The sequence below is a fragment of the Acyrthosiphon pisum genome, chromosome A1 (genome assembly GCF_005508785.2).
Source record: "Acyrthosiphon pisum isolate AL4f chromosome A1, pea_aphid_22Mar2018_4r6ur, whole genome shotgun sequence".
NCBI classification, from domain to species: domain Eukaryota; kingdom Metazoa; phylum Arthropoda; class Insecta; order Hemiptera; family Aphididae; genus Acyrthosiphon; species Acyrthosiphon pisum.
Genome location: NC_042494.1, coordinates 121431803 through 121452865, shown reverse-complemented (window position 1 = coordinate 121452865; position 21063 = coordinate 121431803). Strand labels below are relative to the sequence as shown.

The 21063-nt window shown below is 28.8% G+C and overlaps 2 protein-coding genes across 4 annotated transcripts; both read left to right on the top strand.

The window, feature by feature from the left end:
• The first annotated feature begins 570 nt into the window (after positions 1-570).
• LOC103309798 lies at positions 571-1715 on the top strand. Of its 2 annotated transcripts, none has more exons than XM_029488177.1 (4): positions 571-1012; positions 1146-1229; positions 1361-1409; positions 1474-1715. In XM_029488177.1, exons 1-4 carry the CDS (start codon positions 880-882, stop codon positions 1565-1567), a joined length of 360 nt encoding a protein of 119 aa, XP_029344037.1. In that variant the 5' UTR covers positions 571-879; the 3' UTR covers positions 1568-1715. The 2 variants fall into 2 exon arrangements, with proteins under 2 accessions (XP_029344037.1, XP_029344036.1); XM_029488176.1 differs by having other exon boundaries at positions 1301-1409.
• A 6944-nt stretch (positions 1716-8659) lies between these two features.
• On the top strand, positions 8660-19478 carry LOC100160646 (proton-coupled folate transporter). Of its 2 annotated transcripts, none has more exons than XM_016805483.2 (7): positions 8660-9129; positions 11528-11602; positions 13258-13359; positions 18592-18729; positions 18813-18896; positions 18994-19150; positions 19216-19409. In XM_016805483.2, exons 1-7 carry the CDS (start codon positions 8916-8918, stop codon positions 19271-19273), a joined length of 828 nt encoding a protein of 275 aa, XP_016660972.1. In that variant the 5' UTR covers positions 8660-8915; the 3' UTR covers positions 19274-19409. The 2 variants fall into 2 exon arrangements, with proteins under 2 accessions (XP_016660972.1, XP_001946161.2); XM_001946126.4 differs by having other exon boundaries at positions 8662-9129; positions 11054-11602; positions 19216-19478.
• The last annotated feature ends 1585 nt before the right edge of the window (positions 19479-21063 follow it).

The following is a 21063-nucleotide window of genomic DNA, read 5'->3' as shown; positions in this document are numbered from 1 at the left end:
AGGGTTTCCTATTGTACTAGCAACTTTAATAATATGCCAATCAGTCATAGTAGCGATAATAGGAAGTAAGTTTATTATAAGATAGTGTGCATGTTAACACAATGTACTTTATATATATATACGTATTTTGATGCATTAAATAATATTTATAATGTACTTTTCTACCCTCTTAAATCAATATTTCAGGTGAATATGAAATAATAATGCAGTATATAAGTACTTCATTTAATTGGCACAATGATGACTATACTTATTTCAGTGTATAAAAATGTTTGCAATTATTTTTGGTAATTATTTATGTTTTTATTGTAAGTTAATGTTATTAATTGTTTTTAGAAAAATTATTTTGTGGATATAAAAAATAATATTATATTATTGGATATAATTATGATACTAAACCATAGTCGGCATTTATATTTAAAACAAAATTTACCAACTAATAGTAATAAACATTTTTTTTATTTAATATTATTTTATGAATTTAAATATATATTTTTACACGTACTATTTAATAAAAATAAATATTATATTAATAATCAAATCGAATAATAATATAATATGAGTATTATGTTTATTCTTTACAATCTATATACCTACAGCTATGCATGTCTATTGTCCATATATTATGGCTATATTGTCTATATAGCAATTTTATTCAAATTAATTTGGTGAGCTTAATAATTATTATAGGAATTCTGTAGGTGCTGAAGTACTGTTTATTTATTTATTTTTTATTCACCTTATACTTAATACCTTCCATAATTTTAGTTGTTAGTAAACCCCCTTACATTATAATGGCGTATACTTTATTTTAATTCGTACGTTCAAGTTGTATGTTTACTTTAATTATTAAAGTATAGTTATTTTATTTCAGGTACTATGTTCTCAGTTTTTGTGTTGAGTTACAATATGAAAATAAGTGACCTAGCTATTGGTATTTTAGTTTGCATTATTTATATCATTGCTGCTGTTGTATACGTCATTTCAAATCAATTTTGGCAAATTTTCATTAGTAAATAATATTACAATAATTAATTACCAATATTTTAATGTTAATTATTGTTATCGATATTATGAATATACTATTAGATCATTACATTCTAATAATTTATCGTGGTGAATAATAATTTATATTTTCTTTATAGTTGGCATGATATATTTATGCCATGGTAGTGCTGTAACTATTATAATTTCATTAACATCTAAAATAATGGAGAACGATCGTCTCGGTATGGATATTAGTATATTTTAAAATTTATTAATTATTAAAAAAGTGAACAAATTGTTATTTGTGCATTAGGACGATTGTATAAACTATGTGATAATATGTACTTCACTAAATTTGGTCATTTTTGTTTAGTGATTTTGATGTATGTCATTCTGACTATACCTATTTTATTTGTATACATGTGAGTAGTGCTTTATCTCAAAAAAATATTTTTGACTAATACACGAAAACACACTATTTTTTAGGACTCTATATTCAAAGTGTAAAGACTTCTGGGAAAGGGATGCTACAAGAACTTTAAGAACAAGACAACAATCTATTTATGTCATACGTACCTAATTAAATCATTTCATAATTTCATAATATAATATATTATGATGTAATATCAATTTCTGTACCTATAAGCTTTTAGAATATTGTATTGTATTTTACATTTGTATTAGGTATATTTATTGGATTTCTTATCAATATTATAGGCTATTTTCATTTTACTTAAGTGATCAGATATTTGTTTAAATTTATTTACATAATAAACTTGTTATATGATAATAATATGCTTATAGCTTATAGACTATAGTAATAATATAATATAATATGCAGTATGCAGTCATATAAAGTATTCAATATAATATAATAGTACCTACATAATATAATTTAAATACTTTTATAGATAGGTATAATATAAGAAAATCTACCAATACTAATATATAAAGAAGAAAAATTGTTTGTTCGTTGGTTCGGGGTAATCTCTGGAACTACTTCACCGATTAAACCTTTTATTTTACCAACCGAAAGCTATACGCTATCCCAAGAATCTATTAGCTATATTTTTATAGACCCTTCATTTTTTTTATTGCAAATTTGAGAATTTTGTATAGAAATAATAATAATAATATATATTGGTTTATTATAAGTTATTGGTTACATAAAAAAAAAATAGTTATTATTTAATTATTATTTTTATTATTTAGTGCACATCCTGTGTATTTCAATAGTACAGATAGACTTGCCTATATCTTTTAAACGCTTTCAGTTTCCCGTGAATGAGTAATTTTCCCTTACAATAAATAAAGACACAGGGACAAACATTCTCAACGGTGGGTACCGACTTAAGAAAGAAGTGCTTTTTCCATAGATAACCGTACAATTATACGTTGCTTTATCTCGAGTAGGATCACGTGAAAAGCAATATAATATTTTATTACCAAATAACAATTAACTCACGATGTAGTATTTAGAGATGCCCTAATGTGATTACCTAATTATTTAAGATATTTTTAAATTACATAAGATTATTTTGTTGTTAATAAATGTATGTTTCATAATTTTGTTGTTGAATAAATCATTTAAATTTTTTTATAATTGTATTTTATTTATATTATGATGAAGAAATTAGCGATTGGTTTTTAGTTACAGATTTTAAAAACTGTTTTATGAGTACAAAGATAAAAATGTGAGAAAATGTATAGTTATTATGATTGAATATAATTTTAGAACTCTATTTTATATAACTGTTTTAAAAATTTTTAATGGAGATTAATATGGGGTAAGTCCACGGAAATTTGTCATGGGAGATCTTGAACATACTAAGCCAATATGTATTGGCTATGTAACATACTATTAAATAACAATAACATAGAATATGTTATAGAACATATGTTATATTCCCGTTGTGTCCGTGGTCCGTCCATTCATCCGTTATTGTTACCAGTGTATAATTAAGAATGACGATTGTTTTTAGTAAGGTATTTATTTATTGTCCGTAGTGTTACTACACATAAATTGTATATGGAAATCTAATATAATATTTCGTGTTGTATTAAAATAAGTTTAAAAACCAAGAATTTAACACGCTTGCAGAGTAAGCTTTTTTAACTTGTATAAGCTATAGAATGATTATTGTATAGTAGGTACTTTAATTATTGAGTATTGTTGATTAAAAATAGTGATGTAATTTACTGGCGTTATTGTAGTTATAATAATACCATGATTTTCAAGAGTTTGTTAATAAAGTAACAAAACTGAGTGGTAACCACTATATAGTTTGTAGACGATGTAGTAAAAAATACTTTTAAAAAGCCTTTATACCAGCCTAAATTTTGCATTATGGATTTTAAGTTAAAAAATTTGAACAATATTTAATAGCTTACACATAACAATATGGTATCTTGTTTAAGACATTTAACTTCAGTTAATTAAAACATTTTAAAATGTAGGTATACTTAGGTATGTTAACACTTAAAATATTTCTTAGTAAGGTATCCAAATTTAGTTAGAATAAAACACGTAATTATTATGATTACATTTTTTGAATGGTTTTAAATTTAAATTTAAATATAAACATTTTTGTTAATATTTCTTTGATAAATAACCTGTATTGAGGATATTTTCGGCCATTGAAAGTCTTTATCTATAGATAAATTAAAATTTTTTCGAGTATTTTTACTAAGTTACATTATTTTATTGAAATCCAAACTATGTGAGTGTATTGATTATATCATAATATCATGTATATCAGAGCGATAAAATATAGAGCCCGGCAACAATGGCCATTAGCTATTGTGGGGGTAACGCTTGTAACGGTTCGTAGGGTTGGAATGGTTGGTATGATTGGTTGGCAACACGTGTATGTGTGTCAAGATTTTTGCCACTGTAGTCCTGGGTGGTCACCCATCCGGGAACTAGTAGTAGTTGTTTACGCTAAATCACGTTGCGTGATTGATTTCAGCCACTGCACCGTACCGAGCCACAAAGAAATATTAATTGGCTACCAGAAACCCAGGATGACTAATTGTCCAATACTAATATTGTACATCTGTACTATTGAAGTGCTGCTCACATTGTAAATGATGATCTACCTACCAAATTTACAAAAACAACATTGACCTACGAAAAACAGCAACGAGGGTGTTGGCTAAATTGTAGGACTTCTGGTATAGGAAAACAAGTATGGGAAACACGATATAAATATAATATAATAATAATACTATGGAGTCCAAGGAACAGAATATTCAGATGTATTTTAATAGCCGTTGATGCACCTTTATGCCTCACGACTATAATAAATTGTATTACACTAGCTATTATAAATGAACATGTGTATTTATGCAATATATCGACCATTTTATTCAACTGTGAACAATTTTCTTCAATTCTTTAACTACAATATCCACAACTATGTCATATTATGTAGATCGCTGGTTGAATGGCGAGTCAAAATATAAACAATTAAGATATTATGTGTATACAAGTTTGTCGGGTAAATTAATGGAAACAATGGATTTTGTCGACAGTATCATATTTTCAATTTATTTTAGAGACCCACAAATAGGTACATAAATCAACTTCGTAAAGCTTCAACTAAATATTTAATACACCTACATATTTTTAGATTGTTTTACTTGTTCTTTATGTATTGATAGCCAATAATAGGTATTGTTTTGGTCTTGAAAGGAGATTAATTGTTATATCTTTAGAGGTGTACATTCCGAGGAAAAGAATCAAAACAGATCAAAACTAGTAGTACAGATTAACAGTACGTCAGTACTTAGTCACAAATATCTACTTTATTGTTTTGGTTTAAATGTAGGCGTACTGCAGGGTAGTAAATATTAACAATAAAGATATGTAATCGATACGAATGCACTCACGTTATCATTGACACATAACCATACAAATCAAATTCAAGAATCACTTTATAAGATTCAACTTAAACAAAAAGCAAATGGTATCATATTATTTTATTATCATTATAATTTACATAATAATATATTTTACTCAAAACCACGGTAGGTTCAAGGTGTATGTATTTAAAGCCATTTCTATAAAAAAAACTTGTTTTATTTCTGTTCCTACAGCCAATTATGTAGGAAGCCACGAGTGTACCATTGAGTATAAGCCTACTATGTACTCAATAGGTTATACCAGGGTCTCCAAACTTTTTTCACGGTGCGGCGGGCCAAATTTGAGATACGCTTTGTCGCTTTGACATCGCGGGCCAACATTTTTAGAGGAATAGAGCGGTTCAGAAATTGAAGAATGGATAAGATTGGTTTATTTAGAAAAAATAATGTTTGTTTCTATACTTTTTCATTTTATAACGAGTTTTTCTATTATTAGTTAGTGTTAGTAAACTTACTTAAACGTATAAATTACTACTATGAGCAGTTATGAATAGCGCCAAAAGAAAAAAATAACTAATTAGTTCAATCAATTAAAAACAATGAAAACTAAATGAAAATAATATAATAAATATATTATTTTCAAAACATTAATTAGCTTGGGGGTCCAGTGAAAAAACCTTGGCGGGCAGAATTCGGCCCACGGACCGTAGCTTAGGTTGGAGACCCCTGGATTATACCTATCCAAAGCCATACTAACACAGTTTTGTGTAAGTAACTTTCACGATTACGCAATCAATCAGGTTGCATCTCATATAGGCCATTCATAATATTTTGTATATTATGAATACAAACGTACTCTAACAGTTATAAATATATGCATAGAATATAAATACATAATTAATGTCCCACGATGCAATATGTTATGCCGTAGACATCGTTACCTAATAGTTGATTTCTAGATTTATTCCTGATTTATCCGGTTTGATCGTTTGGTAGACGATGGAAATGGTAAAAACTCAGTTACTAGACGATAAAAATATATATTCAACATGTTATAATACGTATGTATACAACTATTAAGTATTTATCGTAGGAAAAAACCTTCAGATCCACAACGTACAATATGCAATTACAGTTAGTGATAACAGTGATAATATTATAATATTACCGTACATGCGTGTAGACAAAGACGTTGATTTCTCACCGGAAAGCAAGTTTTTGATTTGTTCAATTGTAATTACTAATTATTTGAAATTTGTGCTGCTAATTGTAAACATTTACATGTCTTTAATTTGTGTTACTTCGTGAAAGGAAATTAGTCTGGTAAACATATTTTGTTTTATATTATTACTCGTATATATTATGTTTATGGCTTGAATAGTACCACTAAATTGTAAAATATCAAAAATGTAATTAAATAGTTGTGCTTATAATATTTATATTATTTAAAATTGATAATTTTTTTTATGTTTTTAATTATTATTTTATATATTTATATAAGACGCCAAATTCATAATTTTTTTTAAGCTGTTTTATGCACTAGATTTTTTAAAGTAATCAAAATAAAACTACATATTTATTTATAATGGTAATTTTTAGACCACTTATTAATAATTATAGGTAAGTACCTACTTATTGTGATTGATAAATTAAATTCATCAATGTGCAAAATTATTAAGTTCACAACCTTGCTAATATTACTAATGCAGTTGATAGATCAGATATGACAGGATGGCGCAACCTGATAATATACATGTAGTATAATATTATTGTAAATTTTTTTAAAATTTTTCCCCTCATAATTTAGGTTTTTGATTTATGTTGCTCCGAAAAAAAACATTTGACCTGCAACGGATTATAGATAACAAAATATATTAAACATTAATCGGAATCGATAAGAGTGTTTTCGGTAGGTCGATTCAGCAGCAGCTGTAATATTATCTAGTATTCAACGATATAGAAACCATAATATATTGCCAACAGTGTTAAAAAAAAATACATCGTGGGCTTCGCGGCTATTCGATTTTATACGAGTATACATACTACGAAACGAGATAATGTTACATTATTATTCAGAACTACATAATGGTGTAAACGACCAGTACGTATTATTAGTAGTTGCAACATGATGTGTGGTGTCTCCAATATCCTGGGGATTAGACTCATATTTATATCAATATTACAGATAAGGAAAAAAACACGTAAAAATTAGGAACATCGTATTCGTAGACAAAACACTAGTTCACCCATGACTATTGGGAGCTCTGAGGGTGGAAACCGCGGTATCGATATGAAGAGGTCAAGTTTATCTTAGTCTTTCTTACATTGGAACCATATTAAGCACAATAATAATATATTAAGTAGGATTGTAGGAATAATACCAAAGGGCAAAGACCAACGTATTTAATATTTTAATATAGTGTTACGTGAATACGGAATAGCTACTAAGTATTAAGTACACACTAAACAGTGTAACTCGTTTGTGCACAACGAAAACATATTAATATATCGTCGTTGACGGGAACAAACCTCCCTGTTTTTTCACATAAAAGTTATTTCATAAACGATTTATAGTTAATACCTAACACATAGGAGGGTTTTTCTATGAGGGAGATACCACACAGGAGATATTTCTCCGAACGATTTAATGTATGTAACACTTAGAAGAATTTATTTATTATTTTTTTATTAATTCTACGATGCAGATAGCAGATAGGAGATTTTATAAGTAAATATAAAATAGCTAATTTTTTACCAAAACCTCAAAATAATAAACTTGGCACATAAGAGGTTTGTTCCCGTCAACGACGATATTATACAATATATATTTAACACGTCATAAAATCAATTAAAAACTAGTAATAAGTACAAACATAATGCAAAAAGATAATTAATATTTTTTTTCAATTTAAAATTATTTAACAAAGAGACATTTAATAGAGAGTTTACGAGAATTCAATCATAATACTTATACACCTAATGTTCAAGAAATATATATAAGTAAGGAAAAATAACTTTTTCTAGAAAAAAAAACTATCATTTTACAACATATAAAACCATCAAAATGTCGATAAACAAAAATAAACAAAGAGCATGCACAATATGCAAAGGCTTCACAAATTACACCCTTGCACTCTGCGGTGGGTCGAGGGAATAATGTATGTTACCGTCGTCGTATCGTCGTAACGCGTTGTTCAAATTGCATATTACCTATTACTATAACGACAATTTATCGATGTTGCAGATGTAAAAAAAAATATTTTAATATACAGAGTGTATCACCATGCATATTCACACCAAATTTTTTTTAAATTATGAATTTATTTAAATTCTTATTTTATGGAATCCAAATCTAAATTGTAATAATAAATAATAATAAATTGTAATAATTTATTTCTGAGTTATCTAAATGTCAATATTATGGTTTTACAAAAATATAAATAGATGTAATATTTCATCTAGTACCTACCTAAGTTACTCATTTACACGGACAATTATTACAAGAATTATAAAACCATCATAGTCCCCATATTTTTCAAACATATTATTCTTAGTACACTAAGTTAAATAACTCAAAAAATACTCGTTTGAATTTCGATTTAAAAACATCTAAATGTCCGATAAAAGTCATCTGCTTTTACTAGGAAATAAAATAACTGTTGTACGAAAAAAAGTCGTTCATTATTAAAGTAAAAAATTTCGTGAGCGCGCTCAATGAATCGCCCTGTATATAGGCGAGGTACCTATATCATACTTATCACAATATTATAAATCATAATACGCAGATCGATTGCGGGTGGGAGAGGAAAACTTTTGCCGGCTACGACGACGACGATGGCAGTCAACTACCGTTGTTTGCGCAGAACGATGACAAATAAGTAATGATAACCGGCGGCCGTGCACTGTAATAGATCGAAGGCAATAAGCGATCGTTTCATTCGAGTGGTCGGAGAGCCGCCGCCGCCGCCGCCACTGAAAAATCGTCCGCGTGCACCGCGTAACCCGGAGGGTAGGGTTACTCTCTCGGCGACCGCCGCACAGGACGAACGACAGACGAGGCCATCATGGAGTGTTTCGTGACGGCCCTGTATTCCGTGTCGCTGTCCATGTCCGCGTTCTTCCAGAACAACCTGTTGCTGCGGAAGGCGTGCAACTCGTCCGTGCCGTTCGGCGAGTGCACCGAAGGCGAGGCGCACGCCCAGCACGTCGTGTCCACCATATACTCGTGGAAAGCGGCCATACAGTACACCATTCCGGTCGTGATAATCATACTCGCGGGTAAGTCGGCGGAACATCGTGATAATATTATTATTATACATTTAGTACATTTATTATACTATTAGTAATAACTAAGTAGTAATAATAACAATAATAGCATAATAATATGTAACAATATACACTATAGATAATATGCAAATGCAATAAGGAGTAGGTAGGTATAACAACAATCGTTGCCCGATAATAACGACGACGGTCGACAGACAGCAATATGCATTAGAATACGATATCTTCGACTATGGCCTAGACTACTGTAGTACGTAGTAGGTATTGTTAGGTCATATATGAGTAGCCATATGCCCATATACCTAGGTACTTGAATAATATTAGGTATATTAAAATGCAATATGATTATAGTAATAATTGTTAATATCCTCATGTCTGCGGTCGGTTATTATCACACGTGTCCTTCTTATCTATGCGAATGAAGATCCAATGGTTACTTATTTCTTACATTTCTGCAATACCTGTCACCTGTTGTAGTCACCAGAAATTACCATTTAAGTTCAAAAACCACTCACAAGTTCATCGTTTTTCGATTTAACATTGGGTTCGTTTGGTATGCAGTTTTATGTTTATGACTTTGAAATAGTTTGAATACTTCCCCTTTATTTCGGCACTCGTCATCGGTGTTGGCTTTATTTTTAGCAAATTTGAAATACAATAATATTAATACATATTATTAAAATACCTTACATATTGTACGCGTGGTTCAATAAAAGTATCTTTAATTATTCAGGGAACATATTTAAAAAAAAAAATAGGCATTTTTTTGTTTGATTGTTTGGTACCTCCTTATACATAAATAGTTATTATACGGTAGTACTATGTACGTGGTAATGTACTCTATACAAAGGTGGGCAAGTTAATGGAAATAATTAACTCAAGTTAAGTTAAGAGGACACAAAATCGATAAGTTAAAAGTTAACAGTTAACAAATTAAAAATTTAACTTGATAAGTTAAAAGTTAATATAGAAAAAATATTAAAATAACTCAGTTAAAAAAAAGTTAATTTTTTTTTTTTTAATTAGTATGTAAATCACATAAAGAGTGAATGTGTCTTTCTAGTTTCTAATTTATAAATTATAAAAAACAATTTTATTGAACTTTTATCTTAATGTACACTGTATACCCTTTTACTTTTACTTTTACTTTACTTTTATTTATTGATTTAAACTATACTCATCTCAAATTAATAAATTAAAAAATTTATTTTTTTATATCGTATAGCAATTGAATGTCATAATAAGTAAAGATGAGTACATGATCTTTATATGTAATAGTAATATTTACGTATAAACAAACAATTTCAAAATGTATTTAACTTGATGGATTTTTTTAAATCAACTGAGAAAAGTTAAGTTATTTCAACTGTAAATTAAACTAGTTAAGTTCATAAGTTGATTAGAAAATAAACTAACTAGTTAATGCCCACCTTTGATTCTATACATTATTTGATGGGTATTAATTTCTCAATTTAAATTTAAATTTAAAAATAGTCTATAATTTTCATATTAGGTAATATTGTGCTTGAGCTATAGGTAACCTATTACACAGCCACACAGGTCAAGTATATAAACATATTATTTAAATAATATTAATAACAATGTAGGTATCAAATACCAATTGATGACATACCAGACTTTTAAAATCTAAATAAAACTAATTGGAATACCTATATAAACTGGTAATATATATATAGCTGTAGGTATAAGGTAGATTTATAAGTTATATGCACATAGCAAATAATACAGTAAGATATAGATCAATCAACTTTTCATCCAAATATTGTATTGGCTACCTTTTTATAATGCATGTATAATGTAGGTATATATTTTTATATATATATTATTTGTTTCGTTTACATACTAATCGATGTCTAGATATAGTTGCGAGTTAATACATTAATAAAATTCGTTCCAGGTCCATGGAGTGACAGTCATGGCAGACGTCGGAGACCATTGATTTTAATACCACTTATAGGTCAAGTCATAACTGATAGTTTATGCATTTTAAATGTTTTTTTTTGGAACTGGTCTCCACAAATCGCTGCGCTTTTTGAAGCCATAACACCAGGGTTATTTGGTTCCCGAAATATGTTCTGGGTAGGTTTAATATCCTATATATCAGATAATTGTACTAATGAATCCAGAACATTAAAATACGGAATCATAAATGCAATTTACACTATAAGTACTTTAATTGGGACAGGACTGGCTGGGTTTTTAAACGTTGGTCTAGGATTTTATGGTGCATTTTTAGTACCTATTTCGTTAAATTTAACCGCTTTTGCGGTTGGTTTAATATTTATTAAAGACACTTCTATGCCTTACGACAAAAATGTTGTTTGGCTGAAACCAAAATATTTTATGCAAAATTATTTGAATGTATTTAAAGGAAGCAGTAAAAATTATTCAATTACGTTAGCAGCATTACTAATGTGTCAGGCTGTTTTAGTGGGAAGAATTGGAGGTAAGTTATTTTATAATTTAAATAATATTTTGAAAATATATAAATAGTACCTATTATACTATATTAAATCCATTTGATCCTATAATTTTTAAGTTTCAAAATAATCAACAGTAAATTGCTCATAATACATCTTACTATATTTAAACACGGTAGTCATTAATTATTATAGAATATAATAATAGTTATTTTTTATTTTTTAAGCATAGCATAAAATATGTATAATTAGAAATTTGTTTAGCTTAAAAATGATTTTCAATATTTCGATTCCCTTTTAGTAAGTTCTTATATTAGCTAGTATTATATCAATCCTCATTATTTGGTTTTTAATACATTGAACATAAAGATAAAGCAGCGATTGTTTAAAAATCAATAAATATAGAATTATAAATCATAAAATAAACAATATTTTGTACCCTATTCAGAATGGAATAAAATTTAGTTGTTAAAACAAATATGTTTTTGTTTCTATTTCACAATGATAAATAATAATATGGTTTAAAAAAATGAAATTACCTTGTACATATTCGAAAATAATTAATAAGTAGGTATAGTTATACAAATTACAAATTAACTTTCAAGTACGATTAGAGGTACCTTTAAGATATATCTCTAATCGTGCTTTCGAGTTCAATTTTTATTTATTTTTAGACAAATTTTTAAGAAAAACAAGTTGCGTATGAAAATATGGTGAGATATAATATGAATGAAGGTAATATTTATAAATTATAATTTTGAAAATAAATATAACCACTACCGATTGAATACATTTTTTTAACTCAAACTTAGTCAACGTTTTCTGAAGAATCGAAACAATTAGGCTTTTGAAAAACAACCATCAATTTATTGAAAATACTTAAACTTATAACTTTACAATTTATTTTTATTTAATTATGTACTTTTATTCAAATGTACCTATCTACATATAGTATCATGTACTTCAGTATTTGCAATTACTCATTAAAATAATAAAATCAAATGCATTTTGTATTTTAATATTATTTTGAAAGTATTTTGCCAATGTCTGATTTAGTCTTAAATTCTTATTATTGTTTACGTTGTAAAATGTATAAGAGTGTATAAAACTACCTATCGATATTTTTTGAAAACAATTTCACAAACCGACTTGCTTCACGTTTATTGGGTTTGTATAATATATTATACAAATTATAATCATTAACGATGTATCCGGTGCATATCCATATTAGTTATATTAGTTATAGGTATCTACCTACCTATATTATCATAAGTTATGAACAAAAAATAAATAATATCAACAATCATAATCAATTTTAATAAAATTAAATATGCATATTTGAAATTGTATGAAGACTTTTGAATCACTGATCCACGTTGTATAATATCAATAGTAATTCAGTTTATCAAAGAAAAACTAACTAGTCAGTGTTATAGGGAAATGTGCAGGACATACTTCGAGAGTACACATTTTAAATTTGAATAAAAACTCTACAAATTAAATATTTAGAGCTTTTGAGGTGTTGTTCTTTGTTCTCCTGAAAATTTTTAGTATAAAAAATGGTTATAATTTCTATACAGTTTATTTGAATTCTTCGAATTAGTGAATTTATCATGATATGATAAACTGAGTACCTAAGTAAATTAATTTCAGTTGAAATTAAAATTGTTTAATGTTTTAGGTGAGTATGCTGTCTCATATTTATTTATGAGATTTAAATTTAAATGGTATGAAGTGGAATACAGTTATTTTGCTGCTTATAAAATGTTGACGATATTTTTTGGTGAGTTATAATTTTGTTTAATAAAATATAAAAATATAATTTTAATGTATAACAATATAATGATAATTAACAAAATTAAATTAGAAAACTATTATGCAATCATTGTTATTGTTTGAATATGTTTATTATATCTTATTATAGGTAGGATTAAATTAATACCGTCCTCATCTAAAAAATAATAATATGCTGTAAGCAGTGCGTGATTTGAATTATAGTAGGTATATATTATGTATAACTTGTTTCTGAAGACCGTGACCTTTTGGGAGTATGTCGTGATGTCAGTGGACACCCTCCCCACAAAAAAAATTGATGGCGAAAATTGTTTTTGATAAATAAAAAGTTTCAATTATAATTAGCTTAAAAATATAGCATTTTCAATCCCCCTCCCGCTTCTTCACGGATAACAATGTTCCTTAAGATTTATAGATTCGTCTGTTTTTCAATTTTTATTTCAAATTATATTTTTTATAATTGAATCAGACGTTGATTATTTGATTTGTTTTTTAGAGCCAAATTGTAATAAGGTAATTTAAGTCTATAATGTTTATTCGATTTATACGACGTATTCAAAACTATTAAATGAAAGTATCCCAACTTTACCCAACTCTGCATATAGTTCATTTAATTCGATAATACTGGATACATAGGTAGAACAATAAACATTTTCTTTTTCGAAAGCGTTTAAAAGTTTTAATTATCTCTATATTGTTTGTATGTAATAGTTATAAACTGTTGAAGTTTTTAAGTAGGTAAATAGAATACTGTATATAGTTCAAATTAATAATCTATCTTTTTTCTTATATTGAATTAGGGGTTCCAGATTATTTGATAATTTATCATTGTAATAAAATATTTATAGTTTTAGTATATTTATAACTTAACAAGTACCAATATGGCTAAATGTATGTAAACCTATACATTATAGTCAATTTGAGTAGTTATTTTCTAAATAGTCTATTGATTTACAAAAAAATACTGTTTAAAATATTATAAAATATAGCCGCCAAGATGCTGAAAGTTGTTGCTGTACTGACTACTTTTATTCGATTGAATAATTTAATTATGTTAATCTTTGTCAAATTTACTATTCTGAGTTGGACTTAAATTCCTAAAACGATAGAACTGTACTTTGTGGTGCATCCAAGATTATTATCAGTTGATTAATGGCGTAAAGAAAGATTAAAAGGGTCATTGCTTTTTGAATCCCAAAATACCTTTTCAAACGGGGATATTCTAAGATCGTCCCATTTTTTATGTACCATATACCTTTATCACAGGCCATAACCCAAAAGACTCCGCACTCCGTAGCTGGAAGCCAAATTGTTATCACTCCAAATGTAAATTACCTATTTCAACAACTTACTATAAAGCTTATAGTAAATAATTATATTATGATACCCTATTTAAGATTATGTATAGTAATAAATTAGTATGATTACTAATATACATTACACATAACATTACACATAGTTTATCAATAGACAATGATATAATACTTAAGTACTGTGGATATTATCCCAATTGATACTTTGTTAATAATAATTAATAAAAAATTACAATTCTTAAACAGTGCTACTAAATGTAGGTACTAATAATTCATTTTTTTTTAAATTATTTAATTTCGTTCATCAACATCGTGATGGGATTATTTTAAATTGTGAACAATATAGATAATAGAAGAATTAATAAATTAAGAAGAAGAATTAATTCCCACCTGATAAGGTTGTATGGCCATTGGCCAATACATTCTTCTATTATTTATGGTGTTCAATACTCGCGAACACGCTACCTATTGATTTCTGGAGTGTAAGCAATTTCAGGTTGTTACTAGTTGCATCCAGCTGTAAAAATATCGTTCTGTTTGCGGCCCATATTTTTAAAAATAAATTTGTAAAAAAAAGTGTCGATGTGATAATCATCTGATTTAGAATGCGATAAACGAATCTAATACGCTCCTTCCTCATTAGTCGTCACCTAAGAACCAGCCCCTACATGCAGCACGTGCAAGGAAAACTATGCAATCAATCATCACATAATTGTGACCCAGCCTCACTCCACACGCACTTAACAAAAAAAAAACATTGAAGCAATAAATGTATTTCCCACAATATAAACTTAAACCTACAATTGTCAATAATTTTTGGTATACACCTAATGTTTTTTTTTTTTTTTGGGGGGGGGGGTTGAGGCTTCGACAACTGAGGTCATTAGTCTGTGGAACTGTGGAGGAAGATACTGTAAGTTTTGAACACGTGTGTGTTTGTTTTGGCAGAATTTTTAAGTGGGCAACCGTAGGTATCTGCCATGTCCGGGTGAGGGATGGCGGCCTCTCTCTCCGGACACCGTGCTGCCCGAAGATTGCCGCCCGTTGTCGAGTTCGAAGAACAAGCATCGCAACCAACTTTAGTTTGCTCGGCCACTCCGTCCCCCAGCTTATATATTATAATTTAAAAGTAGGCTATAACAACTATCGTTGTAAAAACCTTGACAGATAAATTTAATAAAAAAAATTAAATATGGTATATTATTATGGAAATAATTTTCCTTGCCATTGTTACATCGACCATCTGTAGCATAATTATTATTACAAGGAGGTGAAATATGTTATTTTGCAGTTTTCATTTAAATATTGTTTTTAAATTATTATTATTGCACCCGTAAGAAATGAAATTATATAAATTATTTTATAAGCTCTTGTTTGTTAAATTTGGAATTTTCCACGATAATATAACATATTATATACATGTCGTGAAATAATAATTATAAACAATAAAACATAAATATAATATGTTATACACAATACACCTATATTATAATTATTGAAAGTGGGGGACGAGGTGGCCGAGCGGTCAACGCGTCGGCTGCGGTGCTCGCAGTCACGGGTTCGATCCCCGGTCACTGGGTGGCATTTTTCTCCGGGCAAGTCACGGTGTCCGGAGAACAAGTGCCGCCATCTCCCACTCCGGGGCATGGCAGATACCTACGGGTGCCCCATTCAAAAATTCTGCCAAAAATACACCCACGTGTAACACACCCCTACCGTCAAAAACCTACTGTTCCACCCCTCCTCCCAATGGCCTAAGTTGCCGCGGGATAATTAATAAAAAAAAATTATTGAAAGTCGCTAACTGTTGTCATTAAGTTAAGTATGAATGTGTGTTAAACGCACATCTAAAAATGGTAAATATTAATTAAACTGCAACACTGTCATAACGCACAAAGCACAAGGAACGTAATTCGGAATAGAGCTTTTTTGTAGTTATCTTTGGGACTCCACTGGTATGCAGCCGCCATTTCAATACCTTGTGGTTTCGTTCTGGGTAATTCTATAGCTTCCTGTATACAAAAATGTACTCTGACGCATTCTTTTGACTTAAAAAATTATCTTTTTCTGGAGATGAACATTCGGTACATCTACGACGCTATTGGGAAAACAGATTAACACTGGGAGCACTGTCGACGCCTGTCGTATTGATGGTTAGGCGGGTGCCCCTCGTGGAATTGGGAGACTATTATCAGGCTGTATGTATTTATCAACATTTCGTATACGTTTTGCTTTAAGTGAAGTGTATTTGAATGTATTTGATAATATTAGTAGAAATTGTACTGACCAACGTATACAGTAATAGCTATACAAGCCTATAAAGTTACGATAGCAAAATTAAATAATTAAAAAAAGTAAAATAACCAATATAAAACTATATCTATACATCCCGAATTGGAAGGTAGAAATCATAGCGTGTTTTGTTAATAGATCTCCCCAATACGTCAAAAAAACTTTCTTTTTCAAGGGACACACTTGGATGATACCTTATCTCGGACGCACTTGGGAGGCAATCGGGAAACTCAGTTTTAAACAATTTAGTTTCGTCCCAGATTTTAATATATTACATGCTATTACATGCTATTATATATTGCACGATCACTCATAAAAATAAATACAAACTTTGTAAGTACCTACGTTTTTAATAATATATTAAACTTTTTTATGACACCGTATAAAAGCACATTTATGATTTTAACAATGATGTTATTGTTTTATCAAACATTTTATGACAAATACATTAGTATGTGGTGAGAACCCGTTATTTTTGTGAAATTTATTGATAACATGTTATTATTAAAAAATGTTTTTCGTTTAATTAACAATAATCAACACGTCTATCAAAACTGCAGTGACTGACCTCATAAAAAACCAATTATAAACAGTTGCATACATATTAATTCGTTGAAACGCCATCTTGTCAGGAAAATATATATACAACGAGATTATAATTAATTGTAAACAGGCAATATATAATATAAGGAATTACATGGAATTCTTAATTATTTTTTATTTTTCGAATATTTACCATTATATTTGTTAATATTTCCTATGTTTCTTAGTAATAAATAATTAGCATAATAAATTATGATACAAAGAATTAAATATTTATTCTTAAACTAAAAAATAAAATGTAATTACTTGTAGATATTTCCAAGATATTGCCTCGCTCGTGATGAAAGAATCTTTTATCTGTATACATTACATAATAAACTCTTCAGAAATAAAACAGTAGGTAACAAAAATAATAAAAAAAATCTTTAGTTATAAAAAATTACACCATAATAATTATAGTATAAGAAAACAAAATATAATATGAAGTTTTTGAATCATTATAATTTAAGACAATGTATTAAGTTAGATTTGTTTGAACTGTCTCACTATTTTAACCTAGGTAGATGCGATTTATGCGTTTACTAGTAAATAATTTATATCATACAAGCTACGAGGTATATGATTTTTTGATTATATTATGTATATAAATATAATAACAGTATTCACTGTTCCTCATTTCAATTTGTCCATCATTCCAAACCAATGATGTTCCAATCTGTTTTCAATTTCGCAATTAAGATTCTTCAATACCGATATAGCTGATTTTATTTAATAACAATCTTCAGTCAATATGCATAACTATTATAGCCTTTAAGTGCAGGACCCCTGTTTCAAATATTGCATAAGATTTAGCCAATATAGGTACAACTTTTTTATTTGATTTGCATCTATTATAACATTTTGGTAATTAAATAGTACTTTTACAGTTTAGTATATTACAAATGAAAAAAGATTCGATGTAAGTGTAGTATCTGCCACCTGGTAACCTACTCAAATAAAGCATTGCAAATTAATATCGTCTTGTTTAGTTAACTATGATTATCATCAACCACTTATCTAAATCTAACTTCTAGGTACATTGTTTTCTGTTACTGTTTTGAGCCACCGTCTGAAAATAAATGATGCAATTATAGGTTATATTGCATGCACATTTGATATTCTTGCAGCAGTGTGTTACGTTTTTGCCAACGAACCTTGGCAACTATACATCAGTAAATATAAAAATCAATTATTATAATGCATGAGATCAAGCATTTTGTATCATAACATTTAATACTAAAATTATTATTTATAGTTCCATTAATTGACTTTTTCCATGGTACTGCACTCACTATTTCTACTTCATTGACATCTAAAATCGTAGAAAACGAAAAACTTGGTTAGTACCTATATCTACACATTTTCATAATAATGTACCTATATTTATGTTTTTAATTGAATTTAAATGTCGTGTTATTATTATTTATGTATATTAGGTCGATTAAATTCTGTCCAAGGATTAATGAGCACATTCATGTCATTCATTTTAGTTTCATTATACAGTGCAACGTATAACTTAACATTTGAATACTTACCTGGTGCTGTGTTTTTGTTAAACATAATCTTAACTTTTCCTTTATTAATAATATTTATGTGAGTAAATATATTATATAAATGCTAAAAAAGTATTGTATATTTATAATTTTTATATTTTTCAGGATTATTTACTGTAAATGTAAACACATGTGGACAGCAAAAGAAATAACTCAGAGTTAATTAAGACGATTTAGGTATAGTTTTAAAATAGTAATTGTAAGAAAAGGAAAGACAGTGTACATTGTATAACGTAATATCATTATCGTTTATGTAAATGATATTTTAATTTTTAATTATAGTTAGTTATTTTTATAAAGTATTATTTTATGTATTTCATATTGTATTAATATACATCAGTATAAATAAAAACTTAATGTTCCATAAATGTTATTTTAACGGAGGATTAAACTAATATGGTTCAATAAGTGGGGGGGGGGGGGGTCAAAACATGTATATTGTAACTTTATTGAATTTAGGTTTTGATATTATTGGTTAAAAATAAGACTTATTGAAGACATTTCGGGGGGGGGGGGGGTGTCCAGACCCCTGGAGTCAGACCCTTCAGAAACAGCCTTGACCTATACGCGTTGGAGATTTCAAGTCTAGAAAATATATACGATTTAATCTTAGTATAATGAAAATCAATGCGACAGAAAAAAATTATAAATTGTGTTATCGATAATATACGGTAAACATAATATATTGGGGTTGACCACCATATAGATCCGTCATTATATCTAAACCTATATATTATACAGTATACACCACATCACTGCGGTATATATCGTGTGTTAAACAAGAGCCAAAAATAATTTCACAGAGGCAAGAGATTATTCTTTTAGATGCTTAAGTTGTAGTATACACTATACTTAAACGATCGGGGAAAACTTAAACCCAGTTAAACCTCTTGTTTACCACATTTTATTAGGATATATAATGTTTATAAGTATTAACCGTCTACTTCAAAAAGTAAGTGTATATAGGTTGGCATCTTTATACTTGTACAGGAATATAGTTTTGTGAAAAACTTTGATGTACTAATCATAAATTCAGAACTTTACGTTGGTCAAACATTTGAACTAAATATTAACACCTAAATAAATTTAACCTGAACATTTATTTTTACTTGGTGTGTACAAAATAATATATGTTTCACAAATACTATCCGGAATTGTATTTTAGTCTTTAGGAGTGAGATTTAATGGAACCAGGAGCGGAACAAAACCACCGTCGCTCACGGGAGGGCCGGTTTCCCGTCATTTCCATTACATAATATGCTCTCAATGGTCCTTTGGCAGCGGCTGATCTTCAAATTCGTCCTGCTGATCCTTTTCCTGCGTCTGCGTCTGCTGCAAGTGCCACCGCTGCAAGCCATATTTCATATTTATCGCTGCCGTCGAGCTAATTCAGCTCCTGCTTCGCCTTATGTTTCGCGTTCGGCCGTGTGTTGTAGTATACACCGCGCTAAGCCGTTGTCGCGGCTCAACGAGAACGTGGCCCGGTCAACGCAAAGGCTCACGTCCCACGGAATCATCCGCATGACATCTCAGGCCGACAACCCACCTGTAGTTGCCCTCGGTACAGTATGTCTCGTTAGGTGCCACTCCAGTTCCACGCAGAATGGACAGTATCCGATGGACTATAACACAACGTGCGTTTCTCCTTAAGTTTGTCCGATTTACCTTTGATCGGGTGCCTAGTTAGTGTAAATAATTGATTTTAAGAACTTTAATTTATACATATAAATAAATCTCGATACTATGGTCCAAGATATTATTTATAATAATATATTATGATATGATTTAACATATTATTTCATTTTTAGTAATTAAAATGAAAATGTATTGATTAAATTATAGCCATATGTTTATATAGGTTATTATTAGTTTATTAAAATAAAATAAGATGAAAAATAGCATGTGTATTTATATTTTCTACCATATTGACGTTATACCTATATCTTATAAGTA